The 19,410-nt window shown below is 42.6% G+C and overlaps 1 protein-coding gene across 4 annotated transcripts in view; it reads left to right on the forward strand.

The window, feature by feature from the left end:
* The window catches only part of R3HDM4 (R3H domain containing 4), a 45,993-nt gene that overhangs the window by 13,693 nt on the left and 12,890 nt on the right, over window positions 1-19,410 (forward strand). For 3 of the 4 annotated variants that reach the window (XR_015049133.1, XM_085845507.1, XM_085845508.1), the window contains exons 2-5: window positions 4,992-5,149; window positions 5,301-5,425; window positions 12,612-12,768; window positions 14,444-14,541. Coding sequence is in view for 2 of the 4 variants with exons in the window: in XM_085845507.1 (XP_085701633.1) it covers window positions 4,992-5,149; window positions 5,301-5,425; window positions 12,612-12,768; window positions 14,444-14,541 (538 nt within the window). In the remaining 2 variants the exon portion in view is untranslated. Of the gene's footprint in view, window positions 1-4,991; window positions 5,150-5,300; window positions 5,426-12,611; window positions 12,769-14,443; window positions 14,542-15,011; window positions 15,257-15,562; window positions 15,714-19,410 lie in introns of all 4 variants that reach the window. The other variant, XR_015049132.1, reaches the window with a different exon arrangement.

The raw sequence follows: 19,410 nt of genomic DNA on the forward strand, positions 1-19,410 counted from the left end.
CGCAGCCCTCATGAATGACATTTATTCCCTCTAGACAACAGGTTTGGGCCTAACTACACATATACTTACCGAGATATCTCACCTAAGGGACCTGAATGGTGGTTTGCGAATTTGGTCAACCACAACAATATATATATATATATATATATATATATATATATATATATATATATATATATATATATATATATATATATATATATATATATATCTTAGTTTTCTAACCACTGACTCACTCACTGACATATTAAAGATCGGTACCTTCTGGGTGATGTGGAAAGCTGAAATTTTGCGTGCTGATGGACACCGAAGCCGGTATAGCGGAAAAATTCCCAGAATCGGCGGACAACATCCATAAATGAAAAAAAACGCAGGTGAGTGACTCAAGACAATGGCGAAGTACGGTAATTTTGTGTTCCGACGGACATCGAAACCGATACACCAGGAAAAATCACAGAACCGTTGGAAAGTATCCGTAAATGAAAATATAAACACATGAAAAAATGAAAAATCAAATGCAGGTGAGCGACCCGAGACAATGGGGAAGCACGGTCCGTGTGCTAACATAATGTGTCAGCATACCGTGTGTGTGTGTGTGTGTGTGTGTGTGTGTGTGTGTGTGTGTGTGTGTGTGTGTGTATGTGTGTGTGTGTGTGTATGTGTGTGTGTGGTGTGTGTGTGTCATTGGGGCCACATATGGACTCAGCAAGATAGAGAAAGGAAGAGTAGGAAAAGTGTAAGGGAGGAAATGTAAACCAGAAAGTATGGATAATGAGAGTTAAAAAAAGATTGCTGATATGGATGGGGTATGATATGACATTGGAATGTGCCACGTGCTTGAAATTGTAGAGGGAAGAGTGGGATCCAATCACCTAAGAAATGTGGTTTCACACGTGGGAGGAAAGAAAGAAAGAAAGAGTTGAGGTTTGCAGTGTAGTCATCCTCGATGTTGGGAGTTTAACCAATAAGTTGTTCCTGGAGTGGTTGGGGAGGTTCAAAGGGCTGAGAGAGTAGAGGAAGCTTGACCGGAGGAGAGGCCGTTAACTGTTTGAGTGCTGGAAATACCAGTATGCAATATGAACATTTTTGTTTGTTTGTTTGTTTTTATGACAAACTAAATGAAATGTATGTTGTTTATAAGGTAAGAATAGGAACAAACAGTTAAATGGGAACAAACCGTTCAGATTGTTGAACAATGATGCGGGCCTCGATCGTGGCCAACAGCACCTTCCCATGAGGCCACAATTGTGGACAACAGCACTGAAACAGTTAAAAAAAATCGAGGGAATGAAATTGGATGGAAAAAACAACAATTTGAGGTGAATGAAGAGCGATTGAGGAAACGTTTGAGAGTTTGTGGCACTGAAAAATAGAATTGCATACTCTGTTGAGCCTGAAGGCAAAGACGAAGAATATCTCAGTTAATACCTGTTTCAGCTGAGATCCATTCCTGATGGGCTCAGAGTGCATCACTCTTTTAATTCAGCTTCATTGCCAACAGAGATACTACATTTAATACTCAACAGGAAACTGTGAAATGTATTTATTACATATGCACAGAGTTGATACTGCATGACAATGTTGCATACGAATCGAGGAGGTCAAAATTCTGCCATATCTGTGTACATATTAAATAGATGGTCCGTTTGGATATGGACGTTAAGGATTCCACTGTGTCCTTCAATTATGATATTTCATCCCATTTACATGTTTTATGTGGACATGTAGCTTGGTGTAAACTTTCGGTGCACTGACCCTCAGCCGTGGCCTTTAAAGTTGAAGGTTCTGGCGAATAGTAGAAGGTCATGGGTCGCACAACCTTTTCCCTTTTGAATTCGCATGTTTCTCTTCTCAGAATCAATTTTTTTTTTCGTCTCAAAAAGCACTTTCATTTGATGCAAAGATCATCTTTGTAGTTCAAATAGAACCTGACATTCCATCTCCCAATTACCGCAAGAGTTCACAAAAGATCAAAACTGATGATCTGCATCATATCAGATACTTTACGTGAGAGGGGCAAATTTTAGTTACATACATCTCCCCCAGAGATGCCAGGGAGTTGGAAGGGCAACTGGGGGGGGGGGGTCAGAATTTATTTGAGGGAGAAAAAAGAAGAAGAAAAAATCCGAACTTATCCTTCCCTTTATTGATTTAGGGTGGAAGATAAATAGCAGGTTGCAAATTCAAGAAGTCAAGGCCTCAAATCTAAGTAAAACGCACCAATGAACATAGATCAAAACGGAAGTGCTCCAGTCGCTGTTGCACACCAATAGGTCCAAGAAAGTGATCATGCCTGCGTATGGTAAGATTGTTTTAATATATCATGATACTGAGAATGATCAATTAGTGGTAGTATACTGCAAAGCACGATCACGATCCCACGTAACTCTGTCAGCTGTCGGCTTGTCAGGTAGCGTCATTTGCTGCTAGGATACATGTGGTGTGTTATCACAGTGAAAATTGACCAGACAAGTCTGAAGACGACAATGGTTCATGAGCGGTATTTGACGATGTAGATTGTTTCAGAAGTCAAGGATGAGACGATGTGATAATGTTTGACCAAGTTATAAAAATTATCAACATGATGTGGTACGGGTGACAGGTTATGAGCTGCAAAATGTCAAACCCGGTTTCATTCAACAACTTTCCAAATTTGACCTTTGCATAACCTTTAAAGGTCACAAAACAATGTTGTGGACATTAAAATAAGGAAACAGGATACGTGCTATAGCTTATTGGAGTTAGTTCGTCGAAGAGGTCGAAAACCCGGTTCGATTCCCACAACTTTGAAAATTTGGCCTTTAAAGGTCAAAGGTCAAGGATTATGACCTTTGGTGCAAAACTTCCTCTGGAACATTCCAGGAACAATATAACGTCATATTGGCTATATGGCATTTCGCACTCCTCGGATTATTATCCATACTTTGATGAAATCAGCGTAAAAACAAACTTGAAGGGGGCGCCACGGGCAAGGTGTTCGAGATATAGCAAAATGGTTTCAAGACTTAAGCTGGGGAATGACCCCAAGATTATGCATAAAAAATATTGTCATCCGAGCTCTCAAAGTTTGGGTAGTCGTATGATTTTTATGTCAAGATTCACAAATGTCTAAGTTCTTGACCTTGGGACGAAAATGAAAAATTGGACAACGACAAGTTTTAGATAATTCATTTTGCTATTCAAATACCGAAGAACCCATTCCATTCAGTCAATTCCCGAGGAGAAGATAGATTTTTAATCCGACTACCCCCTTAAAATGGCTATTTTTTTGGGCGTGGCTCCGCCCCACAATGGGGGTATCCATGAATGGGCATATCCATGCCCTCATCCAGGAAAACACAACTCGACATTGATATCGAACACATAACCAAGTTTCATCAAGATCGGATCAAAGTGCACGGAGTTATGCTCTGGACAGACAGACACACAGACAAGCCGGTAGGCGGACATGGGTAGTCGACGACCCAATAGAACCTGACGTGATGGGGGAATGACCTGAGGATTAAGCACAAGAATATTCATGATTCTAGCTTCAAAGGTTAATGCTGCAGATTGTTTTTTCGTTAATATACCCCCACATTTAGAGGTTTTTCGGCCGTTGCTAGGCAACGGTGGGGTCCATAGCAACGGTTCTTTCTCACACATAACTCGGACATATCATGAACCTACCATACCAGTTTCATGTGTATCTGACTCATAGTCTCTGAGATATAACGAACTTCGTTTTTTTTATTGTTTTCGACCAGGGTTCATTCAAAGTCTATCTTCTCCGACAGTTTTCATAGGATCCGGCTGGAAATTTTTGATATGGATGAATGTACTGCCCACAGTCGGTCGTGGCCCGATTTTTGATTTTCGAAAAAATTAATTTTTTTTATGATTTTTCAAAAATTTCAAAGTCCCGTTGCTAGGCAACAGTGGTGTCCATAGCAACGGTTCTCATTTGCACACAACTAGGTCATGGTATGAACCTACCAACCAAGTTTCATCGAAATCGCCATTTTAAATACTGATAATAAGGGTAGAACAAATCTCAAAAAAAAAAAAATTTTTTTTTTTACTTTTTTTTTTTTGACTACATCGACTACCCAACATAACGAATATAGTGGTAACTCTGGCTGGCGCTCGTGAACCAATGCAGGACAAATTGGAATTGGCGAATCTTTTTGAGGTCTGCCTTACCGAAAGACTTGTGAGGACAAAATTATTGGCAAAGGATATGATGCATTTTTGGAAACCTTTCCGGACATTCACGTGATGAGGTTCTTTCTGCTCCCCACCCACTGCTCATCCTGACCAAAGGCAGGAGGGGCAATTACCACCGCCCCCACCCCCACTCAAAAATCTCTCATCTCTCCCACAGGTCAACAGCTGTGCTAGATTAGTTGGAGATAATGATGTCAAACATTGTATTGATGTGACATGGAATGACAAATATTTAACACTTTGTGCAGTCGGTGAGGGTGCTAGGTTGTGGATGTGGCCTGGTCTCTTCTTCATCGTCTTCTTCTTCATCGTCTTGTTCATAGTCATCTTATTCTTATTCTTATTCTTCTTTCCTATACAGTACAAGGCTGTGGGGTAGCATAATTGGCTGCGCAGCTGATGCAAGTCCCTTTTTACATCACGGCAGGAATTTGTATTTTGTTCATGTTGCTGGTGATGGCTCTCATACTCTTTGCGAAGGACACCATGGGGTCTTTAACATCCACCTAGACATGCCGGCAAATGAAATGCCAAGTTTAACGTCCATCCGAGGGATAACACACACATTGGTCAAACACCTTGGTGACAGTTTATAGCTGGGTCGATTATGCAAACCCAAGCTCGACAGCTTAGAGGCAACTGTGTGTCCCTCTTGGAGTCTAGGCCATCCTGCCAGCTCACGGCATAGGCTTGGTAGGTTAAATGGTGTCCTGTGTCGTTTACTTTGAACAACTCATTTTTTTCTACGGCGTGTATTTATACATTGGAATTCCTATCACCCACAGAATTTCTGAAAATGTGCCAGCTTCCCACTGCGCTCGATCTCCAAACAAGAAAACCCCGTCATCATGTCGGAAGCAACATTACATCAACCAAGCAGTGCGCAACTCTGACCTGGTCAGACAGGGTAAAGGGAAGCAGCGACAGAGACGTCAGGAAAATAGTAAGTTTGTGAGAGTACATGACAGACTTGCTCTCAAATTAACCTTAAAATGCAGTTTGTATCAAGTAAGCGAGGCAGGTTTTGCTTATGGGCGTCGTGGTATCTTTAGTTACCATGACAAGTTGTGCAAACAAATATAATGTCTCCGCAGCTCGTTTCCTTTTGGAGTTGCTGGGAAGGGAGGGATTCTCCACCGATGGTGAGGACATCGAGATGCATGAAACTCGAGCTCCCTCTATCTTTGCAGAGGTTCTTACGAAAGAGGCTTATGTGCAGGTGAAATTTATATGGGGGAGTTGGGGTTGGTTGGTTGCACTCATGATTTAAATTGTATAATTTTCTGGATTTTAGAGTAGCTGGCATACGTTACAGATGGCCCTAAAAGACCTGCTGGCTTCCTTCCCAATGTCCTCGATCTCCAAACAAGAAAATCCTGTCATTATGTTGGAAGCAACATTACATCATCCGATTAGTGCAGTTGGAATAATATCATATTTAGGAATTGTGGTTGAATTTTCAGGTAACTTTTAAGTTGAAGGTGCTTTGGATTACAGGGTAATGGTTGTTCCCTGTCCATTCCTGACTTAATTTGCAATGATGGTTTATGTTGATTGTTTCCATGTACGAATTTAACCAGTGAATTATTGCAGACGAAGACACACACACACACACACACACACACACACACACACACACACACACACACACACACACACACACACACACACACACACACACACACACACACACACACACACACACACACACACACACACACACACACACACACACACACGCACACTTCAGCTATTGTTTGTGTTCATTGTGAACCCAAATGGAGAGTGATGTATAGTGTGTGTCACTTACAGGCATAACCATTATTCAACGAAATATGTAGGGATGGTTTCGCATGATAATTTATTGTGACCATCCCGAGCTTATTCACATACCTTTTAGCATTTATTACCATCCCTACATCCTTTTACATTCTTTCAAATATTTTTATTATTACTTGTTGCAATAAAACCTGATCAAGGGATCTGAAACGCTTCCGTGCAAGAGGCAGGAAATCCCAGGATGGGACTCGCATGAAACACCCGCTCCCTATGGGAGAGTAAACCCTCTGGCTGGGGAGGTCAGTGGAGCACTCGCACTATGCCCACATGTACAGTGAAAAATTGCAAATCATTTCCACAGCTGACTTGTAATACCCTTTGACACTATCACCAGTTGGCGCTATACACTCCATATCACGGTGGATGACAAACAAGCATCGTGCTTTTCGGTTTTATTACATTGATAAACTAGAGGGGGAGCACTCGGTAGAGTGCAAAACCTCCGCTGCCAATACTGCTGGGTCACTTAAGTGAACCTGATATCCCATTCATTGTAGGTCAAAACGGATCAGACTCTACTGAACCACGATTGAATAAACTAAACTGGATCGACGCGCATGTAGAAATGCCCAAAAAAATCAAAATTTTTTTGAAAAAAAAAGTTGCAAAATTTTTTTTTTCTCTAACAAATTTTTTGGGGGGGTTGGAAATCACTTAAAACATGTAAAAATGCCCAAAAAAAAATTCAAATATTTTTCAAATAAAATCGAATTTTTTTTGAAAAATAATTACAAAATTTTTTTTTTTTTTTTTTTGGACCAAGTCCAAAATCTAATGGCTTGATCCTTGGACCATACCTAACCCCCCCACCAAGTTTCGTCAAAATCCGTCCAGGAGTTTTTCTGTAATACTGTTCACAAACAAACAAACAGACAGGGGTGAAAACAGTAACCTCCATCCATCTTCGATGGCGGAGGTTAACAAAGAAATATACATATAAAGTCCTATAAGGTATATGGAAGGAGCGCATAAACAACAACAGCAACAACGACAATGTGCAACGTACTTTATTTTCTGGGGATCGTTCACTTACCGTAATCCTATGTTGTGATTGAGACTCTCATGTCTTTAATTTCTACTGGATGGTAGGATATCCTAGAGGTATGTGCACCTGCCTTTGAGCTGTCTTGCCTGGTAAGTTTAAATCTTGACCCAACTGTCACCCTGGTGTTTCAGGGCGATTCATCAATGTGTGCACTGTCCATCGGATGGCTGCCTGCATTGGTCGTTGGCGGCAGTTCAATATCTACTGGTGTCTTTCACAAAGAGTAGGCAAGTTATCTCCCCCGCCTGAGTTCCAAAGTGTTGCCACATTCAGTCGAATGTCAGGCCTGGCATGTTTGGGTTCGTTAAAGACCTTTGCTAAAAATGGTCAACCCCCACAAGAAGGTGGGAATAATTGTGGATGAAGAAGAAGATTTTTGAATGAAGAAGAAGAAGAAGAGGATACAGAATATTAGGTTACGGAAGAATTAGGTGACAAAGTAAAGAACAATGTGTTGACTGGGGTAACAGTTGGATACAACAAGCAGGGCAATGAATGAACAGGAAAAGAGGACATGTGAAAAGAGAAAAGAGAGAGTAGTGGGGAAAAAGTAACCTGCAAATAAGATTGGGTTTGGTAGGGTTAACAGGCAGTCAGCCTGTTTATTTCACTCTCCCTTTTTCCATAAAGACTGTTTTTGTAAAAAAAAAAAAAAAAATTCATGCCTCCTCTGATGAAACTGCCAGAGGCATTAGGTTTTTGGGTTGTCTGTTCGGAGGTAGTACATACGCAGTCCGTCCATGCTATTTTTCTCCGCAACCGCTTATCTGATTGACATGAAATTTTCACCATGGGTGTGACTACTCGTGCAGAATGTTTAAATTATAATTATGGCATCATAGGTCACGTGGTATGGCAGCTGTGTTAGAAAAAATGAAAAAAATTTGGACCTCTGTATCTCTGAAACCGCTCCATGGAAAAAACTGAAACGTGGCACATGTGAAGGACTCCCCATGGGAAACAAGGGTGATTTTTATTTTATTTTAATGATGTCATAGTTGGCTTCATTATGACATCATAATTGCATACATTGCTTTTTCTGAGGGTCATCTTGAGTCATCTCGGGCTAAATTGTATGGGGGGGGGTAGGAGGGGGGCTGATGACATCAACGGTTACGTGGTTCGGCAGCCATATTGTTGTTAACATAAAAACCTTCAAATATCTTGTTCTCCGAAATGGTTGAACAGATTAAGGTGAAACATTACAGGTGTGATCGCCTTCCCATTCGGAACAAAAAGTTCTCCATTTATTATGTCATAAGTCACATGATTTGGTAGCTTAACTCTGAATTGTTGAAGAATAAACCTTTTAAAAATCCTCTTCTCGAGAACAGTTTGTCAGATCAAGGGGAAACTTCACTCACATGTTCCTCAAGGCTTCAGGATACCAGGGTGTTCACAAATAATGGGTCACATGGTCTGGCAGCCATATTGGATTGAATGATGATCTTAAAACAAATATTTCTCTTGAACCATTTCATCAATCACCGTGAAACGTCACAATTATGATCTAGTAGTCATGGGGAATATATGTTTTAAATTTCAATATGATCAGACACATGCTGTGACAGCCACAATTATTTAATATTTTGAATCTGGGTTCAGGGATTTAAATCAAATTTGATACAAGTATGTATAATGATGTAGAAATGTGGGCGGAGGCATATCTGGTGACGTCACGACGACGAAGAGTGCCATTCGAGATTTTTTAACATTTCTTCCCTCTCTAGCCACATCAATATAATTTAAACACGAATCAAACATATATATATATATATATATATATATATATATATATATATATATATATATATATATATATATTGTTGCGAATTCGCACCCGCCGGCGTGCGATCGGCCGCTCGACTCGAATGGCGGCTGCCTCGCCCACCGGAACGGACAATTTAGTCGAGACCCTCTCGGAACAACGCCGGGAGCTAGTCATGGGTGGGGGTTTAACCTCACTACGATCGTGCCAATTGCCCACCTGCGCAGGATAGGGTTGCTCGCCAAATTTGATCTACCTAAGTACCTGCACGAATGGTCGACCGGGCGATTGTACCACGCCACAGGCCGACTCCGGACACGAACCGCTGAAGCGGTCCGTTCCGTGCTACAGTGATAACCGAGCGGTGTTATCGTCGGCTTTGACGGTTCCGATTAATTACCGGGATGTTGCACCCACTACGAACCCCTTACGTGAAGCAGGATGGAGAGTCAAACAAGGGAAAGGACGCAGCCAAACGGGGAACAAGTTCACACAAGCACGTTTATTTCACACAGACCAGCACGGAAGGCACGTATTTAGTCACAATAATCAAAATGCACATATAAAGCAAAGCAAGAGTTAAAACCGAATACACGTACACACGGCAACACTTAAACAGTTCTACTTGTCGGACAGGCGCCACCCACAGTCATTTACACAAACCCAAAGAAAAGAAAGGACTTCCCTTGGTTCGGCCGTCGAGTCCTCCTCCCACGACCTCCACTCTGAGCTCCGTCTCCTTCGCCGTCCTCCACTGCCAACTCGACCAGACTCGACGACGACACAGCTCGACTTCAACGAGCTCCTCGGGCTCCGCGAGCTCCACACTGACGCAGAGACACTCGACCATGACGACACAGCTCGGCGATGACCCAACAACGACTTCAGACGGAGGCGAGTTTCACGAGTCAGGGAGAGAGCGAGAGGAAGAGGGAGGGCGCAGGAAGAGGGAGGGCGCAGGAAGAGGGAGAGAACGCAGGAAGAGGGAGAGAGAGCGCGCCCCGCGTGTGTCCGACTTTTATAGCGCGGGGCTCCGCCCTTCACTCCGCCCCGTTTTCGGCTCCACCCTTCTTCGAGAGGGTTCTCGAAAAGGGGCGTTCCCTCACCCCGACCGCCTCACGCTGTCCATCCACCAATCGGCGGCGAGCCGCCCTTCCCCCCTTCCCTCACACCAAGCGTGGGGAAGAATGGCGGGAAAAGCCCACCAGCATCCTTGGCAGTTTTTGTTCGTTTGAAATCAAAGATAGGGAAAGAAAAACGACTAACTGGAGGATCGCAGCCCGAATGGATCACATAAATTCCCTCTATACAACGGGTTTGGGCTAACTACACATGTACCTATGGAGATATCTCGCCTGAGGGCCCTTTTGGGTGTAATGCGAATTTCCACAGCCGTAACAATATACATATATATATATATATATATATATATATATATATATATATATATATATATATATGCACATCTACATCTATGTTGTCCTTTTGGGGATAATTTTTACAGGTTATCCATGGTGTTTTTTTTTTTGGGGGGGGGGGGGGTTTGTATAGTTAAGGCTCGTGGAAGAGCGAGAACACACAACGCGCAACAGAACAAATGGAACAGCAGAAAGAGGGCTGATGGAGAAAATAGACGGAGATGGACAATAAGGGATGAGGGGTAGGGGTGGACAAGGTGAATGCAGAATTTTTTTCTTGGGGGGGGGGGGCTGTTTTCTTTGAGCTGTTTAGTTCGGGTTTGGGTTGGTAGTTTTTACTATATTTTGTGGTCATTTAAAGATCCACACTGGTCTTGTTCTGCAGTACAGTTGCTGTGAATAATGTGACATCACCAATGTTATCTGATTTTTAATTTCCTCTGTGTGCATAACCAGATACAAGAGAGAAAAAGAACTGTGTTTGAAATATTTTTTAAAAATAACCCCCAAAAATCAATAACAACCTCAAAAAGAATAATTATTCTCACCTTCATGTGGGGTCTGCTGTTGGTTTTTTTGTTCGTTTGTTTTTTGGCCCAAGCTTTTCATGAACCAGCTGGCCAGGCTTGACATTCAACTGAAGGTAATTTTGGGCAGAACATTGGAATTAGTTCCAGGATGTGGGCAATAACTGATTTATTCCTTGTGAAAGACACTGTGGGATCTTTAACTTCCAACAATTTGTGATAGCAGATGGGACATCGAGCTTAACATCCATCCGAGGGATGGCACACTTTGTGATGCAATGCCATGCCTGCAAAAGGACCAGGGTGACAGTTTATAGCTGTGTCGAGATGCAGACCCAAGCTAGACAGCTCAAACGTGAGTGTGCATACCTCTAGGAGTCTCGACTATCCTGCCAGCCTGAAGAAAATAGCTTACAAAAGGAGCAGTCAGATATTTTTATTATTATTATTTATTAATTTTAACCTACAAGGTTTTCACAGTCTACAAGTTTTTGTCCGTTGCGGAATGGAGTGCTCCCCCTGATGAGCTGACGCATTATCATCACATTGCTTGTTTCTCTTTCTCTCTCTCTCTCTCTCTCTCTCTCTCTCTCTTTCTCTTTCTCTTTCTCTTTCTCTTTCTCTTTCTCTTTCTCTTTCTCTTTATCTTTCTCTTTCTCTTTCTCTTTCTCTTTCTCTTTCTCTTTCTCTTTCTCTTTCTCTTTCTCTTTCTCTTTGTCTTTCTCTTTCTCTTTCTCTTTCTCTTTGTCTTTGTCTTTCTCTTTCTCTTTTTTTTTCTTTCTCTTTCTCTTTCTCTTTCTCTTTCTCTTTCTCTTTCTCTTTTTCTTTCTCTTTCTCTTTCTCTTTCTCTTTCTCTTTCTCTTTCTCTTTCTCTTTCTCTTTCTCTTTCTCTTTCTCTTTCTCTTTCTCTCTCTCCTCCCCCTCTCCTGTATTATGTGGAATCGAGATTGCTCAACATTATTTAAATCTCTTACGTTAAGGCCAAAGTGCAAGTTCTGTTGCTTTTACATCACAGGCAGGTCAGCGGTCTCTGGTTTCTTACCGCCTCTTCTCCAATATTGCTCACTCTGCTCTCTCAATCCTGTAACCCTCCTTATAGTTTCTACTCCAGGATGCATCTGTTCTTCCAGTAACCCCCTTCTGGTTAAACTTCCAAAATCCAGGCTGACTGCTTTGTTCCTAGCTTCTCATATCTGGAACCATTTTCCAGAGGCGGTTTTTCCCACTCTTTCCTCCAGGGTTTCATGCAGGCAGTGTACTGCCACCTCATGCCATCCCCCATCTTGACCCATGATCTTTGTTTCCCCCAGTAACACTTCCTAACCCAACCCTCTTGCTGGTTTCAATGTTTCCTCCCCTTCTGTCCCGTTGCTGCTTGTTTATTACCTCTGCTGGTTGTGCCCAGTCTTTGCCCTGCTAATCCACTGGCAATTTTACGTTTCTCGTTCAAGACCATCACCCTTGTAGAGAAAAAACCCGAATGGTTAAAGTATTGGATCAATATGTTGCTGGCATCTCAAAATTAACAGGTACAAATTGCAGGTTTGTAATAAGTTTGAGGTGGAATGTAAAATGACAGCAAAATATGTAGTGTGCGTGTACCTGTACATGGATTACGGTAACACATTTATTTAATGAGATATGATTTCTGTTACTGCTATGTGGCTTACTACTTACATTCTTTATGTATGTGTGTGTTAGGAAAGAGCCTGGGTGATAGGCCATGTTGGAGGGTCAAAAACTCCACTGTTTGTTTGTGAGGCATTTACATGGAAAAGAGTACAGAGTGAACATCTTTTGACCCCAAGATTTGGAACGAGTTCATGAACTGCTCTGGTGAGGAGCAGGAACGATTATTGCAGAACGTTGAGCCAAGGAGTCAAGGACAAACCCGAGGAGCACCTGAGGCCATTGGTTGCCTTGAGGTTGCCACAGACACAGCAACTGAGCAAGCTCCTGGGACTGGTACGAGTTGAATTTGGGGAGGGGGGGGATCGGAACAAGTTGAGACATAAGCTTTCACTGATAGTTTAGGCCAGTAGTCGCTTGATCCGTTAGCAATTGGTTTGCCAATGCACATTTAGGTAATGTGAATCCTTCTCGCAACAAGTAACACTTCATGCCAGTGCATACATAATCTTGTTTTGATGAATCCCCCCTTTTTCTAATTGAGGCTTTCCATTGAGTATTTGCCTGGAAGAGAGGGGGCTGGGTGGTGGGGGAGGGGAGAGATTCAAATTTACAGGCAATTTTACAATTACAATGAGTCCCATAAGATTGCTGATAAAGTGCATCAAGATGTAAACATTTCCTTGGCATCTTGACTTGGTTTTATGGAATTGAGCTGCCAAAATGCAGGCTCCAGCGAGAAAGGGGTGGGGGGGGAGGGGGAGGTGGGTGGAGTACAAATTCTGAAAAAATTCAGGGACACCATGAACAAAGAAAATTTTTTGTGAAACATCAGGCATATCTTTTGGACCACCTTTTGCCCTCTTGTATGTTGATTCGTTGCATTTTCTGGTTTCTGAGTGACTGATCCATTTTCCCTTTCCTTTGAGAAATCAAATCCAACGACTTTGGGGCCATTGCCTGCAGCTGGAATTGGAAATATGAGGCCGATGAAATAAAATTGAAATTAAGTATGGGCAGCCTGAGAAGGACTTGGTCCCCAAGCTGCAGGATTTGGTTCGGTGGGCTGGGTGGTAGGGGTGGGGGGAGGGTGTTTAGCTTGATGGCGTTGGGAAAGATTGCTTCTCTGGGAGATTAGGAAATGCCAGGCAGCTTGGGGGGCTGACCTGTCAGGGTGTGGGGTTCTACACCAGCTGAGGTCTGGTGGTGGTGTGGAGTGTCCCCTGTCTATCAGGGTGCCCCTGAACGAAGGTCTCGGGCTAGTGGAGTCACTGAATCCTGGAGGTAATAAAGATCATGGGTCATAATTGGACAGTGCTGCACTGCTTGCGTGAAGCCATGGATGGAAAAGTGAGACAGAACAGCCTGCTGTAAGGTGGTTCCCCAGATGGGGAGAACTGAAGAATTAAAAAAAATTGAGGTATGCAGTCTAACTGGATTTTGGAAAATAAATCAGGTGGTGGTTACTGAAAAAACACGTGCATCATGGAGTATTTCGGGAGGGCTGGAGGACAGAGAGCAGAAGGAGCACTATCTGAGAAGAGGTGGTTAATTTATAACTCGAGAGAAGGTAAATTGTTAAAAAGGCATTTTTATTATGACTCCTTTCCTCCTTATATCCAGTATGTCCATCCCCCCCCCCCCCATCCTTTCGTAGTTTGTGAACTTGCTGCTCTTTGTCATTTTACTTCGTTCCTTCATGAGCCTGGACCCTTGAATTAAAAAAAAATAAACAAATAACGTATTTCCCAAAGATAGTGTTTAAATTAGGTTATTTGTACTTCATTTTTAGACCAGGCTCGGTGGTGTAATGGTTGAGCATCTGCTCCGAGTCTGGGAGGTCAGAAGTGGCACTATGCATGAGTGCAATGCAAGATGGGTTATTTATTTATTTTACGTAACATTTAATGTTTGCATTCTATGGCTGTGGTTTAGCCCTAATGGACTGAAAAACAAATTGTAATATTTTTATATTTGCAACCACCCCTCCACCTAATTTTGCCCCATTCAGGCGCCAATGTCAATATCCAAGTATTCTCTCCAGGGACGTGTTTCCAGCGCATTGATCGAAGGCTACGCTCCATGCTTCGCCGGAACCACATTCCTCTGGTGTGTTCTTGCTTTGTTTCATGTTTCGATCTCTTTTAAAAGATAAAATATTCTTTCGACCTGTTTGTGGTAAAGTTCTGTTGCGTTTGAAATTGTGAAAGTTAAGCATTTGATTGTCAATGTGTTATCTACATGGTAGTTTGCTATTAAATGTTTTAAATACTTACTGGGTTGCAGATCAAGGCCTTTGTAAGCATAATTTTTAAATTGACCTATTAAAAAAAATCTACACACAATTGAGGAAGAGCAAGATGTATTTTATTTGTAATGTTTTTGTTTTTGAAAAATTTGACAATTTGTTAAGTGTAATCTCCAACTTGCATTACAAACCCAACTGGAAAGCAAGAGGGTCCATGAAATGAGCGGTGCCTATTACATGCGGTGCAAAGGATAAAAAAAAAATCACAGTCCAAAGGAAATGCCATGTGTTCCATCCACTCTTACCCAGCATGCGTGTTGCTTAAAAACAGGCATAAGAAGGTGGTGCAAAAGCATGCGGTCATGTATGCAAGGAGGAAAAAGACAGCTGATGAAGAGGTAGGCAGAGAGACTTCAGTGGAACAAGATCTATCAGATCTAAAAAAATACATTTCTTGGGGAAAAAAAGGAAAGATGATGCAGAAAATAGAAACACCCAGGTTTGCACCATCGTGGCAAAGTATGCACCTACCTGCATGTTCAAGGAAGTCCTCCGTCCTATTCTCTCGACATTGGGGTACGTGTCTGTTTGCCTTCTGAACCATTGTGATTGTGCTGTACCCGTTTTGACAGACTGTTGAATGTATCAACAGCATTCTGTGTGTATAATATATCTGCCTTGCTTTTCATCCTTGCATGTTTCACCTCCAAAGTGTGGCCCTCATTTGTGGTATAGTAACACAATTAAAATGTTGTCATGTGGAACATTCAAATAAGGCTGCCACATAATCTCTCCTTGGCAGCCCTAAGTTAAACCATCAAATTCCTTTTTAGTGAATCATTTTCTTTTTTTACATTATGGTGATATTCTTACAACCCCCAGTGCTGGCTGACAGGTCCTCTGACTTGATGTCCTTCCGATGGATGATGGAAGGCATCGGACATTGATACATCCTCCTGCATGTGAAATACCAGGACGACAGTTTATAGCTGGGTCGAGATTCAAACTTTGGCTAGACAGCTCAGAGTCAAGTGTGCGTAACTCTTTGCGATATTTCCAGCCCATTTTCTGAGAAATTTACAAAATCTTCATCCTTGGTAGATAGCCATATTTATTTGGTTATTTTGCCAGAACCAATCCTGTAAAATATGTTTGTGTATGTATCTATATGTATTTTATATATTTTTAATATATATTTTATATAGGTATACACACACACACACACACACACACACACACACACACACACACACACACACACACACACACACACACATATATATTTATTTACAACTAGATGACCCGTGAACCCGTTGGGTTCCAGTTGTGACAGTGGTTAATGAAAAAATAAAAGACACAAAATTTTATTATTATTTAGTGGTCAAACTTTCACTTGAAGAAAATTTGAGCATTTACCTCAGGAGTCATCGTTTGGCCAATCAGTTTCTCGAAGTATATCAACACATTCTCCATGGTTTGTCCTTGCGCTTTATGGATCGTCATACCAAAACTTGACTGAATCGGAAACTGAATGATTTTTTTAATAATTTTTTTTGTTTCCCGATTTGAACGAAACTTGATACTGCACACCACAGGCGAATGTTGAGTAAGGTGGCCCTAAAATTTTTGCGCTGTCGTGTACCGTTTTGGCTGTATTTTGGGAACATTTTATATATATATATATATATATATATATATATATATATATATATATATATATATATATATATATATATATATATATATATATCGAGGAAAGGTATGTGGCACAGTGAATTGGATTTATTCGTATGTACAGCAGCGAAAGCAAGGAATTTGTGGGGTGTGGCAAAAGGCAAGCAATCTTACAAAATAAGACGCAGAGCAGACTTATCCTGTTAACTTCCACAATCTTAACTTAAACTAGGATATGCGCCATCTCACACACAGACACACACCGTGGAAGATTAGATATAGCCTAGAGAGAGCAAAGAGCAGATGAGGGTAAGCAGCTTCCAAATAACTGGCGCGGCCTACGGACCAACACAACCCAGAACACTGAGGGAGGAATACTGGTGGTGTCGAGGTTGTGGGAGGTGTGGGGGGGGGTGCGGTGTCTTGCCAGAGGAAAATGGGATTGTGAGTCAGTAATGATGCTCTTTTGTGCATTCAAAGGAGACGAGAGAGAGAGAGAGAGAGAGAGAGAGAGAGAGAGAGAGAGAGAGAGAGAGAGAGAGAGAGAGAGAGAGAGAGAGAGAGAGAGAGAGAGAGAGAGAGGATGCGTGAGGCGAAAGATCCTTAACCTAGCCGTGTATAGGTCTGTTTGTGTACCGTGTACCTCCGTGGGACGCTTCGCCTGAGCGTTCCCACCTCGAGATGTGGCGCGTTATCTCTGGCTTAGTCAATTTGCCGGGGCTCGTGGCAACGTGCGCCCTGCACTGGTCCCTCTAGCTGCATTGGGGTGTTGAAACATTTGCAGCCTTGCCGGGAGTCTTGGCAGTCGCCCTGGACCAGGCCCTCAGGAAGAAGCACGTCCTCACAATTGCATGCCAACAGCAAGTGAAGAGCCAGCGAAGGGGAGGCAACGAAGAGCAGGCAATGAAGCGAAGCCAACAAAGAGCCGAGAGGAGCAGAGAAGAGGAGCGAATGGCTCTGCCTTTTATAATCCCCGGGCGAAGGGTGGGGTCATGACCCGAAAGCGACATGCTGTGACCCGAGTCCTGCTCCTCTATTGGGCCACAGTAGCCCGAGATACGCCCTGCCTGGTTCCGGGGTTGAAAACTGTCTCAGTCGCCCATCCGGTTCGACACAGTTCGGAGCTCCTGACCCAACACAGGGAATGCTCCGTGAGCCGGCACCTGGGCCCCGTACCAAACTCCCGGATCGCCCTTCCCGCGACCCCTCCTCTCCACCTCTGTCTTGCTGTGGTCTGGCGACTGGAGGAGAGTCGTTTCAATTCTGCATGCCCACCCGGGACATCCTCTGCGAGATGCGGTCGAGCTATTAACGTCGGCTGCTCAGCCCCGCATCGCGCGGTCACACGGACAGTCCAAGTCGTGCAGCACTCCTCTGTATAGTGACGAATTGTAGCGATGCATTGGTATGAAGGGTTGCAGGAATATTTTCCCCGTGTGCGGGAGGCACGTGATCAAAATGGTGAGCGAGGTGTGAAGCAAGGTGAGATGCCGGTTGGAAATTGGTGCGCAGACGTACATTTGAATTTAATGTCACATGATGCGTGTGCGGTTATATTGTGTCATGGAGGGATTTGGTGGTGGTTCCAAGTCATGGGAGGCATTGTGTTGTGCTTTATTATTCAATAGCATTTTGAATGGTGTGTGTACTTGCTTGCTTGTTTGCTTGTACCATGGCTAAAAGGAAAGGGTTGGAGTAGAAATCAGAATATGAGATAGTTAATAGACTTTAACTATTAGACCCACACAATGCACTTTGTCCCGTTAACCCACCTGATATGACTGGAGGTCTAACTACACGAAGACCAATGAAATAACTGCATGGGGATCACTATATGTTGGGTGCCATTGCCTTCGAGGCATGCAGTTTTGTAGAACTGTGTGTGTGTGTGTGTGTGTGTGTGTGTGTGTGTGTGTGTGTGTGTGTGTGTGTGTGTGTGTGTGTGTGTGTGTGTGTGTGTGTGTGTGTGTGTGTTCACAGTATATGCTAATTCTGTCTGTCCGCGTCACCCTGAAACATGGAAATGTTCCCGAAAGAGACGAAAAATCGAATAAAAGCTGCTTCAAACTAAACCAAACCAACAAGAAAATTATAATTTTTCAATCGGACAAAATAATTTAACACGGGCGGTGTATAAGCAACAGACAGGTGCCTCAATCACTTCCAAAAATGTTTTTCTTTGCTGTTAAGAAATATACTATATAACATATTTTTGAGCTTTTAACCACAGTGAAAATAAAAGGTTTCCTTTTTTAATAGGTCGTGGTATTTTTACCACAGGCTTCTGCTCGTATACATTAAAGCATCTGACACGATTTGATGAAGATTGTATTGCTCAGCAAAACAAAGGTCTTAACCAATGTAAATATGTTTCATGCATCCATTGATCCACGTCTTTGTATTCACCTTTTGACAAGTTTGTTTCACAAATTATTTGTCTCTCTCTTCTTCTTCTGTTCTTCTTTTTTTCCTTGCAGCAGCAAGGCTCAGGGGAAGAACCAGTCAAACATCAAGATAATTAACAGAACAAGAAAAGAGGAAAGAGAGGAAGCGAGGAAAACAAAACCAGCAAGTAAGATGGTTGGGTTAGGAAAGGTTATTGGAAGTAATAAAGATCATGGGACAGAATTGGGGATGACATGAGTGCGGTGCACTGCTTGATTGAAGCCCTGCAGGGAGGGGTGAGACACAACAGCCTCTGGAATGTGGCTCCCAAGATGGGAGAAGCAAGGTATAAAAGAGTTGTGGCGTGCAGCCAACCTTTCGGCTTAATGTCATTCCGAGTTTAATCAGGAGTGTGATACTGGAAGAACTTGTGCGTCCTGGAGTAAATAGGGAGGGTCAGAGAGCTGAGAGAACATAAGAAGCAATATTGGAGTAGAGGCTGTACATAGCACATCACAGGCACTGGCCTGCCTGCAATGTGAAAGCCTCATCACGGGAGATTCCAATAATTTTGAGAGCTTTTACATTTCAGCAGACTCCAGGACAGACAGTTGTGATACTGGGGCACCAGCCCATAATGGAGAGCAGTAGGCCATTGAACTACATACAAA

This window comes from Eptatretus burgeri, chromosome 11, assembly GCF_056783735.1.
Source record: "Eptatretus burgeri isolate ZD-2024b chromosome 11, Ebu_testis_v1, whole genome shotgun sequence".
NCBI classification, from domain to species: Eukaryota; Metazoa; Chordata; class Myxini; order Myxiniformes; family Myxinidae; genus Eptatretus; species Eptatretus burgeri.